The sequence below is a fragment of the Bos javanicus genome, chromosome 21, assembly GCF_032452875.1.
Source record: "Bos javanicus breed banteng chromosome 21, ARS-OSU_banteng_1.0, whole genome shotgun sequence".
In the NCBI taxonomy this organism is placed as follows: Eukaryota; Metazoa; Chordata; class Mammalia; order Artiodactyla; family Bovidae; genus Bos; species Bos javanicus.
The window spans coordinates 19,830,285-19,846,221 of NC_083888.1; the positions used below are offsets into that span (position 1 = coordinate 19,830,285).

Here is a 15,937-nt window from a genome sequence, read left to right on the forward strand (position 1 = left end):
CTCTAAGCGACGGATGTTTAGTGAGCCTGCAAAAATTCTGGAGCCGATCTCTTGGAGGACTGAGCACCAAGTGGGGCCCAGGAACCCAGAGTATCTCATGCAAGAATCTCGCCCACTAGAGATTATTGACCTTCAGAGGTTTTTTTTTAACTTAAAGGGGAGGTGCACTATACAGTTGCTCCACTGGGAGAAAAAGAGCCCAATCCCTTCCTACCTGCCCACACCCCCTAAACTCTCCCAGCCACACCAGTAAGGCACTGCCAGGGGGACAGACACGCTTTGGCAATGAGGCCCCTCCGGAGGCCCAGCGTGTGAACAGCTGCACAGAGGGCTGTGTGCTGTGGAGTCAGCATCTTAGGAGGTCGTGGGCAGAGAAGGAAGGAGTCTGAGATCCTGATGGATCAGAAGAAGGAAAATGGGGAGAGGTGGTCAGGACACAGGATACAAGAAAACTAAGGACAATCAGAAAAGGGCCAAAAAGCAGAAAATGAAGGCAAAATGAGAGAAGCAAGAGAAAGAGACAAAACAGAAATTGAACAACCAAGGAAACCAGGAAGGAGACAGAGCAGCAGGAGGGAAGGGAACAGAAAAGAGAGCGAGATGCGTGGGGAAGGATGTGAGGAGGGAGAGAGGGGGCCAGGAAGAGGGCATCAGAGGATGTCAGAGTTCGGTGAGGATACCTCCCGTGAGCAGAGGATCAGGAGTCCCTGGGCTGGTCCTCAGTCCCTACAGACACCTGGCGGGCCCAGTACCCCAGGTCGGCCACGTAAACCAGCAGGTTAGCGGCTGTCAGGACGGCCACAGCCAGGCGCTGGTCCCAGGCGCACATGTCGTAGGTGAGCTCGTCCCTGCACTCCCCATCACTGGGCCTCTGGGGCTGCCCGCCGAACTCCTCGCTGAACTGGTAGAGCAGCCAGAGGACCAGAGCACTGATGTAGAAGAGGACGGAGAGCAGGCTGAGCACTAGCTGGAAAATGGAGAAGGGGACCGGCAGCATGTATTTCCATTCAGCCAGGTCCAGCAGGAGGACCACAGCTGCCAGGATGAAGCAGATGGAGTACACGGCCACACACCACTCCAGGGCCGGCTGGTGCAGGTACAGGGAGGTGTTGCTGAGGAACGCAAAGATGACACCGGCCACGAAGGTCTCCAGCACCTTCAACAGGGATCGCGTGGTGTGCACATAGAAGAAGATCTCCTTGAGCTCATAACAGTCCCATATCCTGGCCACTTCTATGACATACAGCACAGATGCGATGCAGGAGAAAGCAGTGGCAGCGATGGCCCGGTCCCTATAAGGACCATAATGCACGAACTGGACATAGGTGATGGAGTAGATGATGGAGGCCGAGAGGCAGATGAGGGCAGCGTAGCAGGTGTAGGTGACAGAGATGTTGTACCAGAAGAAAGGAAAGCTGGACGGGTGCCTGCAACACTCAACTATGGTAATGATGAAGGTCATGGCGAAACAGACACACCAGAAGGACATGGACCAGTTTCCTATGGCTCCTCTCAGAGTGCCCATGTCGGCCACAAGAGAGAAGGCCACGCAGGTGGAGCAGAGCTGTGGCAAGCGGAGGAGCCAGAACACCCAGAGGATGCCTTCATTGCTTGGGGATGTCCGCCGGGTGGACATGGTGTCATGACTGTAAGGCAGGTCACGGTCACCAGTACAGCAGTGGTCTTCCCTGAGGACCCACCAGAGAAAGATCCAGTTTTGGAGGTGGATTAAGTCAGACGCCTGGAAAAGGTTCAGGGCCCTGTGACGGCTGAGGCTCAGGATCTTTGGAGTTGGAACCAATGGCTCAGACACTCAGGTAACAGCACAGCCACTCCAGAATGGTTCTCCCCACCCATCACCCGTGGCCTTGTCACAGACTTGTCTTATCCCAAACCTCACAGCTGGGCTGGGTCCGGCCTCAACCATGAACACTTTTTATATCTCTTTGTGCTGCGTGCCATTATCTATAGAGATGCAACGTAGGATGGTCCTTATCTGCAACCCCAAACCTTCAAGCCTCTGAAAACTGAACAAGAATGTTTAAAAATTCATTTGGTAGCAAATTTGATCGGAACATATCTGGGATAATTTATGATTTTCATTTATTTTATGTATTATGAGTGCTCAAAATTGCAGTTGTAGAAACACTAATGTATTTGATTACAAGGGACTTCTAGACCCCAGTGGGATGTTATGTCATATAGAATAGATGCACCAGGTCACTTGTCTGAAAATGAAAAATTCTGAATTCTGGAGGATATCTGACCCAAGGGTTTCAGAAAAGAGACTGTGGATTATACTGCTAACCCCATTATATAGATGAGAAAACTAAGGCTAAAGAAATCACATGCCTTCAACTTAGGTGGCATGCATGACCAGGAAGAGGGAACTCAGAAAACACAACTAAAGCTGTGGGTTTGAACACTTTGCTCTACAGCCCACATGTCGGCAGGGTCCATGGGGAGGAGGCCAGGACCAAAGCTCGGGGCTCTGAGACCCAGGACCCACCTTCAAGGCCCTTGGCCTCCTCCCATAGCAAGCTGAAGACACACGTGTCCCGGCCTCTCCTCCCTGCAGCATCACTAGAAGGACCTGCCATCTGAGGGGCACAGTCCCATTCTGAGGAGAGAAGTTTCAGGGGTGAACAGGGAGGAGCCACGGGTTGAGAGCAAGGCCGTGGGGACAAGATGACGTGGGAAGTAGGAAGTGTTCTAAATTCCGCACCCCAATTTTGCCTTCACATGTGACTCTTCCCCACTGGGGCAGGGAGACTCCAACCGAGCATGACTCTGGGGTGGCGTCATGAGGAACCACAGAATAAATTGACATCATGTTTGATTTTTTAGCTTCAAAGCTGCCATCCAGATAAGAGTCCAAAAACATCTAGAAAGTAGTCCTACCTGAGTGAGGATTTTCCTGGCCTGGGAGACTGATTAGCAGCTTCCAAGCTGGGAAAAGGGATTGGAAATGAACAAGGATGCTGTGTCTGAGGCTGAGGTGGAGGCTTTCAGGGTATCCAGGGAGGGGATGGGGATGGACAGATGACTGGGCCTTTTTTAAGGGCAGGGGCTGGAAGAGGAGGCTCCTGCTGGACCCCTAGGAGGAGACAACCCTGAGGATGCTCCTGGGAGAGGGGTGGGGGTCAGGAGGGCAGAGTGAGGATGACGGGGGCGGGCAGGATCCCAGAGTCCCAGTGGCCCTGAGGCAGCCCAGTAGGGGTCTTCTGACCCAGAAGGGAGGCAGGCATGGAGCCAACCTTCCCATGGAGGAGAGGCCTGGACTGGAACTGAGACAGGAGAACAGGGGCGTGAAAGGGTTTCAGGGCTGTGACAGGGACACGTGGCCAGAGTGGCAGGGACCCTGGAGACCACGGAATTGCCCAGGTCACCGCCCAAGACAGTCCCTCCAGCCAAGGCTGCCGTCCTGCTCACACAGGAGCTCCTCCAGGGTCCAGTGTGTGGGGGGAGTGAGGCCCCTCCCAGTCTGCCCCCTCCTCAGGGACACCTGCCCTGTTTCCAAGGGACTATTTGCTGAGAGGCCCCTAGGGCGGAAAGGCCAGCACCCTGAGCCCCAGCCAGCTTCCTGCCATCAGGGGCCCTGTCTCCTTTGCTAATAATAAACCCTAGGGAAGGCCATGGCTTGACAACGAAGCAGCCAGGAATGTGGAAGTTCTGGAGATGGAGGCACTGTTGTGGTTGTGTGAGCCATCCAGGGAGGCTCTATGCCTTTCTCTTCTAAACAACTATTTACTGTGTGTTCACTGTGTGCCAGGCACTGCAGATCCCACAGCAAAACCCAATTCCTGCCCTGAACGAGCACCTGAATCAACGCAAAGATATCCTGTCTAGAGCAGGTGAGCAGAGGAGAGCCAAGGACTCTTGAGGACTTTTCGGAGAACTCTCCAGCTGAGCAGAGATTGAAATTCTCTGTGCAAGTCCAGAGAGCAGGGCAAGTGGACTTTGCACCCCTTAAGGAATGAAAGCTGCTGCAAAATAAGATGGCCCACTGTGGGAGGTGATGTTGTTAGAGCCTTTCCAGTCAAGCTGTTGAACCAGTCTAGGGGGAGGGGGATGTGACTGATGGTTCCCAAGAGTATCCCATGGAATACTAGTCCAGGATGTTCCATGGAAAAAAACAGTTCCCTATTATACAAGTCTGGGAATCACTTGCTGCTATAGATCTCTTTTAGTCCTAAGAAGTCCTGCAAGAAAGAAATCTGTTTAACTTTTTAACCCAGCTTTAGGTGTATTTGGCCAAATAAATTTTTCTTATTTTAAAATACGAGTTTTATTTTATTGCTTCTTAAGATTTTCCTGCCACAAGGACCACCTCCTGGGAGCCCTTCCCCTCCATCCAACCCACCTCTGGGTGAAGATCACATGCTTCCTCCCAGTACAGGAGTGAGGGGCAGCAGAGGGGGTCCTTCTCCTCCCCTCCCCCAGAGCTCTGCTTGCCTGGCTCCTCTGGCCCTGGTGACTCTAGGATGCTGGGCTCTGAGGCTTTGTGGCTGCGAACCGGCGAGGAAGAAGGCTTGAGATGAGTTTGCCAGTTATTTGAAGGGCTGCTGGTCTTAATGTATGCCTCCCCACTGACACACACACACACACACACACACAGTCAGTATGCACAAAGCACACACCTTTAAAGAGAGGCATCCAAGGGCTGGCAGGGCCCCTTTAAGACCTAGGCTCTTTCTGATTTCTAGTCAAGTTTGGGCAATTAGAACCTGTGGATTTTGTTGGTTTCATTTTCATTTTGTTTATTTTATCTTTGAGGTTTTTTAAAAAAGAACATTGTGGATATGGAAGAAAGGACAAGATTTCCATGGTTGACAGCAGGGGCTGATGGGGATTGGAAACTCCAGGTAATTAAAAGAAACCATACATATTTTTTTCTGCATTTATATAGGTCACTTTATGCCTAAGTCTCAGAAAAGCAGAACACAGTGGCAAAAAGCCACTGACATGTGTGTGCACACACACTCAAGCACTGCAATTCACTTGACTACAGCAGCTGAAATCCCCACTCAGTCAACTCACCTTCCCCAGAAAAATAGAAAAGAAATTTCACCTTTAAGAACAGGTCCATTCAGTCAATTTTGTCCTCCTGACCAGAAAAAGAAAACAAAAAATCCCAGGCAGACTAACATCAGCTTTAAGGCTGGCAGGGCCATGCTCTTCTCCCTGCAGAGGCAGGACCTGCACTTTTGATCACTGAGGCAGGAGGGCCACATCGCTGCCCCTCACCAACACTGCAGACAGCTGTCTTCAAGACTCTGGGGTTCTTCACCAGCTCCTGCTTTGATTCCCCAGACGGTAGTTGGGATGGGGAGGCATTCAGCCTTGGCTTCCTTTAAAATGGCTTCTGTAGGCAGTGGGTTTTCAGTAAGCTTGGAAAAATTCTAGAGCCAATGTCAGACGGGGCCAACCACCAGCTGGGGCCTAGGGACCCAGGGACTCTGCTTCAAGACTCCCACCCACTGGAAATTACTGACCTCCAGAGACTTTTTTTTTTTTTTAACTTAAATGGGAGACATACTGTACACAAAGAAAGAGGACCCAATGCCTAGCTACCTACCCCCATCCCCAAACCCATCACACATGTACCAGAGGGACAGACTTGCTTTGGCAACAAGGCTCCTCCGGAAGCCCAGGGCGTGAACAGCTGCACAGAGGGCTGTGTGCTGTGGAGTCAGCACCTTAGGAGGCGGGAGGGGGTGGTGGGCAGAGAAGGAAGGAGTCTTAGGTCCTGATGGATCAGAAGAAGGAAAATGGGGATAGGTGGTCAGGACACAGGAGATGAGAAAACCAAGGATGACCAGGAAAGGGGTAAAAAACAGAAAATGTAGAAAAGATGAGAGAGCAGCAAGAGAAAAAGGCAAAACAGGATGTGGGCAACCAAAGAAAACAGGAAGGAGATAGAGCAGAAGGTGGGAAGGAAAAGGGAAAGGGAGTGAGATGAATGCAGAAGGATGTGAGAACGGAGAGAGGAGAGCTGGAAAGAGGACATCAGAGCTTGGTAATGAACTTCAGGTGAGACAAGGAAGGAATTGGGAGCCCTTGGGCAAAGCCTCAGCCACTGTTAAAATTCAGGCGGGCAGAGAACACCAGGTCAGTCACATAAATCAGCAGGTTGATGGCTGTCAAACTAACCACAGCCAGTTGTTGGTCCCAGATGCACACGGAGGTGGGAATTCGACTGCTGCAGTTCACATCACTGGACCGCTGGAGCTGCCTGCCCAATTCCTCGTTGAACTGGTAGAGCGGCCAGAGGAGCAGAGCAGTGGTGTAGAGGAGGACGGAGAGCAGGGTCAACACAACCTGGAAAACGGAGAAGGGGATGGACAGCCTGCTGTCGCACTTGCCCAGGTTCAGCAGGATGGCCACGGATGACAAGACGAAGCAGGTGGAGTACACGGCCACGCACCACTCCAGGGCCGGCTGGTGCAGGTACAGGGAGGTGTTGCTGAGGAAGACAAAGATGACACAGGCCACGACGGTCTCCAGCCCCTTAAGCAGGCCTGGCACGGTGGCCATATAGCCTGTGATCATGTTGGGCTGGGCCCTAGTCCAGGTCACATCCATGGCATAAGCCACAAAGGCGATGCAGGAGAATGCAGTGGAGATGATGGTGCGGTCCCAGTCGTGGCTGTTGGAGAAGAACTGAATGTAGATGATGGGGTAGATGATGGAGGCCGAGAGGCAGAGGAGGGCGGAGTAGCAGTTGCAGGTGATGAGAAAGTTGTCCCAGGAGAAGGGGAAGTGGCCCTCCAGCCCGCATAACTCAACTATGAGGATGAGGAGGGTCAGGACGAAGCAGAAGCACCAGATGAACATGGACCAGTTACCTATGGCCCCCTTCCAGGTGCCCACGCTGGCCCCCAGCGAGAAGGCCATGCAGGTGGAGAACAGCTGCAGCTGTCGGAGGCAGCAGCCCATAATGGTCGGGGAGCCCAGGGCCTGAGGACGATCATGTGGTAGTCGTTCTGGTCCTACTGGTCACCAGTGCGGCAGAGGTCTTAGCTGAGGATCCACCCGAGAAAGGTCCAGGCCTGGAGATGGATTAAGTCAGATGCCAGGGAAAGGCTCAGGGCCCTGTGATGGCTGAGGCTCAGGATCTGTGGAGTTGGAATCAATGGCTCAGACACTCGGGTAACAGCACAGCCACTCCTGAACGGTTCTCCTTCACGCATCACCCTTGACCTTGTCACAAGACTTGTCTTATCCCAAAGCTCACAGCTGGGTTGGGTCTGGCATCAGACCATGAACATTTCTTCACCTCTTTCTGCTGCATGCCATTATCTATGGAGACACAGAGTAGCCTGACCCTTATCTGCAACCCCAACCTTTCAAAATTCTGAAAATTGAACAAGAATTTAAAAAAAAATTGTTTGGTAACAAAATTTGAACTGAACAGACCCAGACCATTTATGGTCTTTATTTCATGTAGTGTGAATGTTCAAAATTCAGTTGCAGAAACACCAATGTGTTTGATTACAAGGTGTTTCAGACCCCAGTGGGGTATTATGTCATGTAGGATAGATGCACCATGTTACATAAATGAAGCTGAAAAACTCGGAGTCCTGGAGCACATCTGCCCCACAGGGTTTCAGAAAAGGGACTGTGGATTGTACTGCTAACCCCATTTTACAGACAAGAAAACTAAGGTTGGGGGAATTAAGTCCTTCCCTAAGGTGGCACTGGAGAAGGAAATGGCAACCCACTCCAATATTCTTGCCTGGAAAATCTCATGGACAAAGGCCTGGTAAGATATAGTCCATGGGGCTGCCAAGAGTCAGACACGACCGAGCACACTCGCATACTAAGGGTGCATGACTAGGAAATGGGAACCCAAATAACAGTGCCAAAGCTGCGGGTTTGAAGGCTTTGCTCTATAGCCCACATGTCAAAAGGGCCCGTGGGTGGGAGCTCAGGACCAAAGCTCAAGGCTCTGGGACCCAGGATATACTTTCAAGGCCACGGCCTCCTTCCACAGCAACCTGAAGACCTACGGGTCCCAGCCTTTACTCCCTGCAGCATCACTAGAAGGAGCTGCCATCTGAGGGGACACAACCCCACCCGGAGGAGGGCAGCTTCAGGGGTGAACAGGGAGGAGCCCTGGGGTGAGAGCAAGGCCGTGGGGACAGGATGACATGAGAAGTAGGGACTGTTCTGAATCCCTCCCCCGAGTTTTACCTTAACATGTGACTCTTGCACATTGGGGAAGGGAGACCCCAATCCAGCATGACTCCAAAGTAGAGGATCATGGGGGAACCACAGAATAAATTAACATGTCTGGCTCTTAAGCTCCAAAGCTGCCATCCAGGTGGAAGTCTGGAAAGATCTAGGAGTAGTCCTACCTGAGCAGGATTTTCCTGGCCTGGGAGACTGGTTAGCAGCTTCCAAGCTGGGAACCAAGGGATTGGAAATGAACAAGGATACTGTGTCTGATGCTGAATGGAGCCTTTCAGGGCATCCCAGGGAGTGGGTAGGGATGGATGGATGATCAGCCCCTTTTTAAAGGCAAAAGCTGAAAGAGGAGGCCCCTGCAGGACCCCTGGGAGGGGCCAGCCCTGAAGATGCACTGGGATTGTGGCAGGGCTGGGGGGAACAGACTGGAGTTGACTGGGGGCATTCCAGGGTCCCAGGGACCCTGAGGCAGTCCAGTAGCTGTCTTCTGACCCAGAAAGGATGCAGGCATGGAGCCAACCTTCCCCATGGAGGAGAGGCCTGGAGTGGAACTGAAGAAGCCCCATGAAAGCCTCAACATGTCTGAAATGCTATGAATTGTGAGCCCCGAGAAGTGTCCCTGGACAGTGACATGCCATTTTCACCATCTCACCTTATAGCCCAGTGTTTGGCTCCCTTGTGTCACCATGGAGTCCCTCTGAGCACCACACATTCTGGAGAAATCCTTACAGATGTGACAGAGCCAGCCTGGCCTCTGGGAGCCAGAGTGGTGTTAAGGACTCAGGCCAGAGCTATTACTCAAACAAACCAACAATCTCAGGGCCAGAATAGCAGCAATTATTTAAGTATTCTTGGAAACACCAAAATTTTCTTTCTTCTAGTTTGTACTAATTTTTTCCTCTGGGCTGCAGAACAGACTTGCATTGTCAGCACAACAGCACCAGCTCCCTCATTCCACCCTCCCTTCCCCAAGACACACCACACACACACACACACACACACACACACGCTCAGAAGAGAAACCTATGAGGCAGAGGCTTCTGTGAGTTCATAGAAAGCCCACGACCCAGGGAACTGGAGCCCATCCTCTGTGAGCCCTGGTCAGTGTGGTGGAACCCAGCTCTCCTGTGAGATGCAGCAGGTGGAGGAACCAAGGTTGGCAGAGACGGGTGTTGGGGACAACAGCTGGAGAAAAGGGTCCTCCTCAAACAGTTCAGAGCCATGGAAAAGCCGCCCAGCATACTTAACTACACCTTCTTTGCCCACAGTGGATGCAGAGATCCACTTGATCTCCTCAGACAGTAGGTGGCGCTCTTGTATCTGGTACTCAGCACGGTGGACACACTCCCTCCCCTACCTGAGGCCTGACACTCAGGTGCCTCTCCCATAATGGCCCCTGAGGACCAGTAGCTGCCACCTAGAACCAGCTTCTCCAGGAACAGCAGCCTCCCTCCTGTCTCCATCACCAATCACATTAGTGAGGGCCCCAGTGACTGTCAACACATCACCAGGCTTTTACCGGGGTCTCCAGTGACATCACCTCCTCCGCCCAGCTCCCCATTTTCCAGTAATTGTGCCCAGAGCATGCAAGCTAATTGAAACAAGACGTGGACTTTTGTGCTAAAGTAGCCTTCACCAGAGAGGCAAGGGCGGCTTCTGGAAAATGTTAATGCTGTTTCCTGTTGGATGCAAATCCTGCTTGGAACTTAGCTTCAAACGAAACCTCATCTGTAAAATGAGGGGGTTGGACAATCCCGAAGAGCCATGCTGGCTCTGAGAGTTTATGCTACTGTGAAAAAAATTCCAACTGAGCCCTGGGTCGGGGAGCCAAAGGCTACTTCTGGTTGGCAATGGTGTTGTCACAAAGTGGCTGCAAATCAGTTTTTATTTTAGGCCCTGCAGCTGATAGATTAATTTCTATTTTGCGGGACATACTCTGAATAATTCCATGAAAATCTTTCCACTGACATCACCAACCACCAGATAGGAGGTCCCCAATGTGCAAACCTCAGGCTGAGTTACTTTTCGAAGACTTGGGTCCAGGTAGAAAAAATGGTTGTTTATGATTGGGACCCCCTAATTGCTATGGAAACCAAGTTTCTCCCTCTCTATCCATCTTCAGGAGGTGTAAGCTTCAGAGGGTTTCCCACTTACCCATGCCCAGAACCAAACTTAAGAAGCCCAATCTTGGGTCAGGCAAATCCACCAGATATTAAAGACAGACAAAAGTTCTGTGCTCTGGACAGCCGGACAACCTGAATTTGGGAGGTGTGCACTTCACTGCTATATAATTTTGGCTTGGAGGTTTATTGTTTGTTTGTTTGGTTAATTATTTCTTGTGGAATTTCTCCACGTAGGTCCAGTCTTCCTGAGACTTCCTAAGTTCTTTATTTGGAAAAGAAAAAGATCCTTTTAAAAAAGAGAGAGAGAGAGAGAGAGAGAGAGAAGAGGTTTATAATCATTTCAGCTGGGAGACCCAAACTGCTGAGTAGAGAAATGCGTTTAGAGGAGATCAGCCAGGTGTGAGATGAACCACAGCTAAGACCAGCAGACGATTTCTAAATCGACAAAAGCAAAGAGCTTTCTCTTTACTCCACTTCAAAATTCTTTGGAACCTCCACACTGAAAGAAGTCTGAGAAGTCACCTGGTATATCCACCCAGGTTACGGCAGCCTGTGTTCCTCCATCCTTGGCAACTGTCAGCCGACTCTCTGCTTCCCTGGGCAGTCAATTCTATATTCTTATAACTTGGCTGAAAAAAACCTCCTGAGGTTCTTAGAATGAGCTGAAATCAGCCTCCCTGTTACTCCCATTCACCAGTCACAGGTTTGTTCTCAGAAGGACCGTGCAGAGAAAAAAGTACAAACTCTAGTCCCAGTGAGCTTGGACGGTACTATTGGCCGCGGGTGCCATGTCATCTTCTCTTCTGGATGAATACCCTTAGTTCTTTTCATCACTCCTCATTTTCAGGCATTTCCAGGCCCTTCACCCTCCTGGCCACCTGCCTCTGGATGCTTTCCAAACCGTTGGCTTCCTTTTCACGCTGTGATTGGAATTCTCTTCTGATGATCTGAATTCTGAGTTGATGGACTGACGGATGTAGAAAGTGAAAGTCACTCAGTCGTGTCAGACTCTTTGCGACCCCATGGACCATACAGTCCATGGAATTCTCCAGGCCAGGATACTGGGGTGGGTAGCCTTTCCCTTCTCCAGGGGAATCTTCCCAACACAGGGATCGAATCCAGGTCTCCCACATTGCAGGCAGATTCTTTACCAGCTGAGCCACAAGGAAAGCCCAAGAATACTGGAGTGGATAGCCTATCCCTTCTCCAGCGGATCTTCCCGACCTAGGAATCAAACCAGGGTCTCCTGCATTGCAGGTGGATTCTTTACCAACTGAGCTACCAGGGAAGAGATAAGCTCAAACCTGAAACTGCGAAGCCACATACGGGTGGCTCACCAGAAACGGGCTACAGGGACATGTCCTGTCATGAAAGGACATCTTTGAGTTGCTTGCAAACACTATGGCGTGTTGTCTACAATGAGAAACACATGCTGAAGTGAAAGTGTTAGTCACTCAGTCGTGTCTGACTCTTTGCGACCCCATGGACTGTAACCTGCCCAAGAATCCATGTAGGTTCTCCAGGCAAGAATACTGGAGTGAGTTGCCCTCCTATAGGGAAATCTTCCCAACCCATGGATCAAACCCAGGTCTCCTGCGTTGCAGACAGATTCTTTACCATCTGAGCTACCAGGGAAGCCCCAACCACATGCTACGTATCCTTAAGTGTCTCTAGAGAATCAGAGTATAGTTGGAAGTGATTCCTTTTTCCTTCAGTGAACGCTTAGTATGAATCTTCTATCTCTGATCATAGATGAAAGGCTTTGGAGCCATGATAATAGATGGTCCAGTCTCTAACCTCAAGGAGATTCACTGGGATAATCTACAACAGCTTAATTGGCCCAGGTGTGCTAGCTCTAAACAACTTTGGAAGAATTCTGCTTGTGATTTTAATAAAAAGCATAATCATAGATGACCATAGATGATTGAAGATGGAAGGACTCTCAGAAAGCTTGAATTGATGTCCCTTGGTTTATAGACGTGCAAACTGAGCTCCAGAATTTGTGACTCATCCACCTGGCCATCTATCCTTCCATCCATCGACACAACAAATGTATTTATTTAGCAGCCGCAATTTGCAAGTAATATATTTGGGGGGAGTCCAAAGTGAACGGCAATACCAGATAAGGGGTAGGAAGTAACTTTGTTGGTATATGGATAAAAAGCTCGTATTGAATGATCTGGCCAACATAATCTGGTTGGTTGACAGGCATCAAAGCCAGGACTCGAAACCAGGTCTTCTGCTGTCTGGCACAGGGCTTTTCCAAAGCACATGCTTTCACCAGTAAATGACTGATGGTAGACAATAGAGCATCTGCTCTATATCAGGGAACCCTGTCCTGATGGAATCCTATTTAGACATTTCAGACAATACATCTGTAATGGTGAATGTGCTGGTTGCACAGATGTAGTGCTTCACCACTGAAAAGCACGATGCAGAAGATAAACATCATTTCTGTCCATCTTCCAGAAGCATAGACAGTCTCTCCTTAACTCCTTCATTCATGACTCCTCCTTGCCAACAGTTTACCAAAACTCTCTCCCAGGATCCACCAGAGAGCAAATCCAACTTGTTTTCTTTAACTTTCCTGCTCTTTGAGCTCCATGAGATAGGATGCTATTGGCTTTCCTGAACATCCTCCTTCCTTGGTTCCCATATCCTTCTCTCTTAAGTCTGCCCACTTGCTGACACTATCCCTTGTCAGGCCCTTAACCATGAACATTATCAAGAATATTACCTTGTACATTATAGCTTCTGGATAAATGTATTTGTTGAGTGGATGGATGGTTGGATGGATGGATGGATTGCTATGTGAATTAATGACAAATTCTGGAGCCCAGTTTGCCCATTTATAAACCAAAGGATATTAATTCAAGCTTCCGAGGGTTCCCCATTCTTCATATTTTGCCATAATGTCTCTCTTTTGAGGACTGACTCATTCACAAACTATCGGCTATCATCTCTATGTATGAAGTTTCCAAATCTACATCCCCACCTTAACAAGAACCCTTTGTTCCACTTGGCTCTTGTTCTGCTGCTTCAAACCCAACAGATCTCTGATCAAGCCATCCTTGTCTGATCCCCAGTCTGCAAGCTGAACATCCATCTCTTTTCCACAACCCTGACCAGCAGCCCTCCCTTTCAGACTCATTCTCTTAGTCCATCAGGCTCAAAACATTGAGACAAAATTCAATTTTCCTCTCTTAAATAAATGAGTCATCTACATAAAGTCATTAGAGATATCTCTCTCAGATAAGCTTAATTTTATCCATCCATCTATCTGTGAATTCATCCTTCATCCTTTGAGAACATCCCAGCTTTCTCTGGGATGACCACATCACGTGTCAGATAAGCCAGATCCCTCTCCTGAAAGTTCAGGGTGATGTCACATCTCAGCTAGAATTGCTGGTGTATGCATCCCTCAGGCATTTGAGCCATGCCCAGCCAGATGCTTCCCTCACCTTCTTTTCACCCTTGAGTACAAGTCCAAGACTGAGAGCATGTGCAAGGCCACAGAGATGCCTCCCCATCAGACGTCTTGCTAGAGAGCAAATGGCCCTCTTGCTCCTCTGGGAAGGGAAACTCTCCAGAGGCTCAATGGGCTATAACCAGACCCTGTTTAGAATAGGCAGCTGAGAGTTCAGGGTTCCCCGGGGCTGAGCAGTCACCCCTCCAGTGCAGCCCACTCCCAACTCCCTCCCTCCTTGACCTCATAGCCCCTATCCCCAACTTCCGTTCCTGACACCAGCATCCAGACCTTCTCTATGATTGTCTGCAAAGAGACGGAGGGATGAGGGGGGCTGTATACTAGTTAAACATCTTTGTTTTTATATTTTTTTTTTCTGGACTTATATTTTAATGTTTTGTACGATCTGTGTTTCCCAACTTCATATAATCTATAGATCTGCGACTCTCCTCTATGACTGCAATAGGACATTCATTTTTATATACGAAATCTTACTGTTTTATTACCCCAACTTCTTCAACATTAAAAAATGAATTAGCTATAATCTCTATCAACAACTTCAAATCATTTCTGGTGAGAAAGTGAAGTTGCTTAGTCGTGTCCGACTCTTTGTGACCCCGTGGACTGTAGCCTGCCAGGATCCTCCATCCATGGAATTTTCCAAAATAATTTCATTTTATTTATTTTTGGCTGTGCTGGGTCTTCGTTGCTGCAAGGGTTTTTCTCTACTTGCAGCGAGCACAGGCTACTCTCTAGTTGGGTGTATGGGCTTCTCATTGAGATGGCTTCTCTTGTGGAGAACAGGCTTTAGGCATACAGGCCTCAGTGGTTGCAGCACCGGGGCTCAGCAGTTGCAGTTCCCGGGCTCTAAAATAAGGCTCAGTAGTTGTGGTGCATGGGCTTACCTGCTTGGCAGCATGTGGGATCTTCCTGGATCAGGGATCGAACCCATGACTCCTGCATTGGCTGCTGGATTCTTATCCACTGAGCCACCAGGGAAGCCCCAGTCAAACATCTTTAACATGGAGGCAAATATTCAGGAGAAAGCCCCTTTGGGGAGTGTTGCCGCATGCAAAGTGGCTAGCATCCAGGCATGACCTCCCATGTACTCATGTAAAGATATTCCCAGTCTGATTGCAGTATACCTGCATCCAGATTTCCAGACTGACAGAAAATTGGAGCTTTGAGGGCCCTCAGCAACCAACCAATTCAATCCCTGCCCTGTGCAGATGAGAAGACCAAGGCTCAGTGACCTCCCACCGTCATTCAGTGAGGCAGAGACAAAGCTGGAACTAGAAGACAGAGGGCCAGTGTGACAGGCAGGATAGTGACAGCGAGCCACCCACTCACTGAGATAGACCCCACAGCAGCTGGGGGTTCTGGGTTCTCCTCCTTAAACTTTGAGTAAGAGAGCTTCTGCTGGTGGAGCCAGGTGGGTGGTGTGAGCCCAGAATGGCAGTAGAGAACTGGGGTGGGGGTCTGAGTGGGGTGGGGAGCGTGTCCAGTGAGAGAGAACCCATGCTTGGCCTGGGAGCCTAGCACAGTGGGAGAGGCAGACAGAGAACAGCCCCACAGGGACTTGAACTTCATCTTCCCCGCCAGGAGCCTGATCACCTGGGAAGCCAGTCAGTTTCGCAGAAGGGCCCCTCCCTGGCCTCTCTGCCCGCTCACAGGGACGGCTGGCCAGGAGGCAGTCCTTCCACCCACGGCTTCCATGGCTGCCCGGGACTCGGGCATCCTGCCCTCTCACCTCACCCCTCGCATCCAGACGTGCTCAGGAGGCAGGCTGTCTTTGCCAAGGGCCCTCAGAGGTCCAGACGATCTTGATCCAGTTCCAGGGACTGAGTCTCCCAGTGTACCGAAAAATAGAAAGATGCCAAACAGGGCTCCAAAAATTGAGGTGTGTTTAAAGCATTTCCTGTGAACAAATTAACACTCTTCACACACACACACACACACACACACACACACACCCCAAACATAAAGCAACATAATCATGCTATTCACAAAATAATCATAGAAATTATATAAACATTCAGAGCGCCCCCCACCGACCCCCAACTTGGCAACATGGCCTAGCAGTGAACAAGGATTTAAAGTTGTATGGTGAAGGTCGGCCTCAGCAACTCTCTATGACTGCATGTGTGAAACTTCTCTC

General features: G+C 50.0%; 2 protein-coding genes across 4 annotated transcripts in view; both read right to left on the reverse strand.

The window, feature by feature from the left end:
• Nucleotides 1-697: 697 nt before the first annotated feature.
• Nucleotides 698-1,636, reverse strand: LOC133234735 (myeloid-associated differentiation marker-like). Its single transcript, XM_061395624.1, has one exon. The coding sequence runs from the start codon at nt 1,634-1,636 to the stop codon at nt 698-700; it is 939 nt and encodes a 312-aa protein (XP_061251608.1).
• A 2,920-nt stretch (nt 1,637-4,556) lies between these two features.
• LOC133234170 (myeloid-associated differentiation marker-like) overlaps nt 4,557-15,937 on the reverse strand; it is a 117,250-nt gene continuing 105,869 nt past the window's right edge. Inside the window, exons 4-5 of one of the 3 annotated variants that reach the window (XM_061394402.1) lie at nt 6,154-15,697; nt 4,557-5,365 (exon numbers count right to left, since the gene is read on the reverse strand). In XM_061394402.1, coding sequence (XP_061250386.1) covers nt 5,354-5,365; nt 6,154-6,939 — 798 coding nt within the window. In that variant the 5' untranslated portion in view covers nt 6,940-15,697 and the 3' untranslated portion in view covers nt 4,557-5,353. Of the gene's footprint in view, nt 15,698-15,937 lie in introns of all 3 variants that reach the window. The other 2 variants (XM_061394400.1, XM_061394401.1) reach the window with 2 other exon arrangements.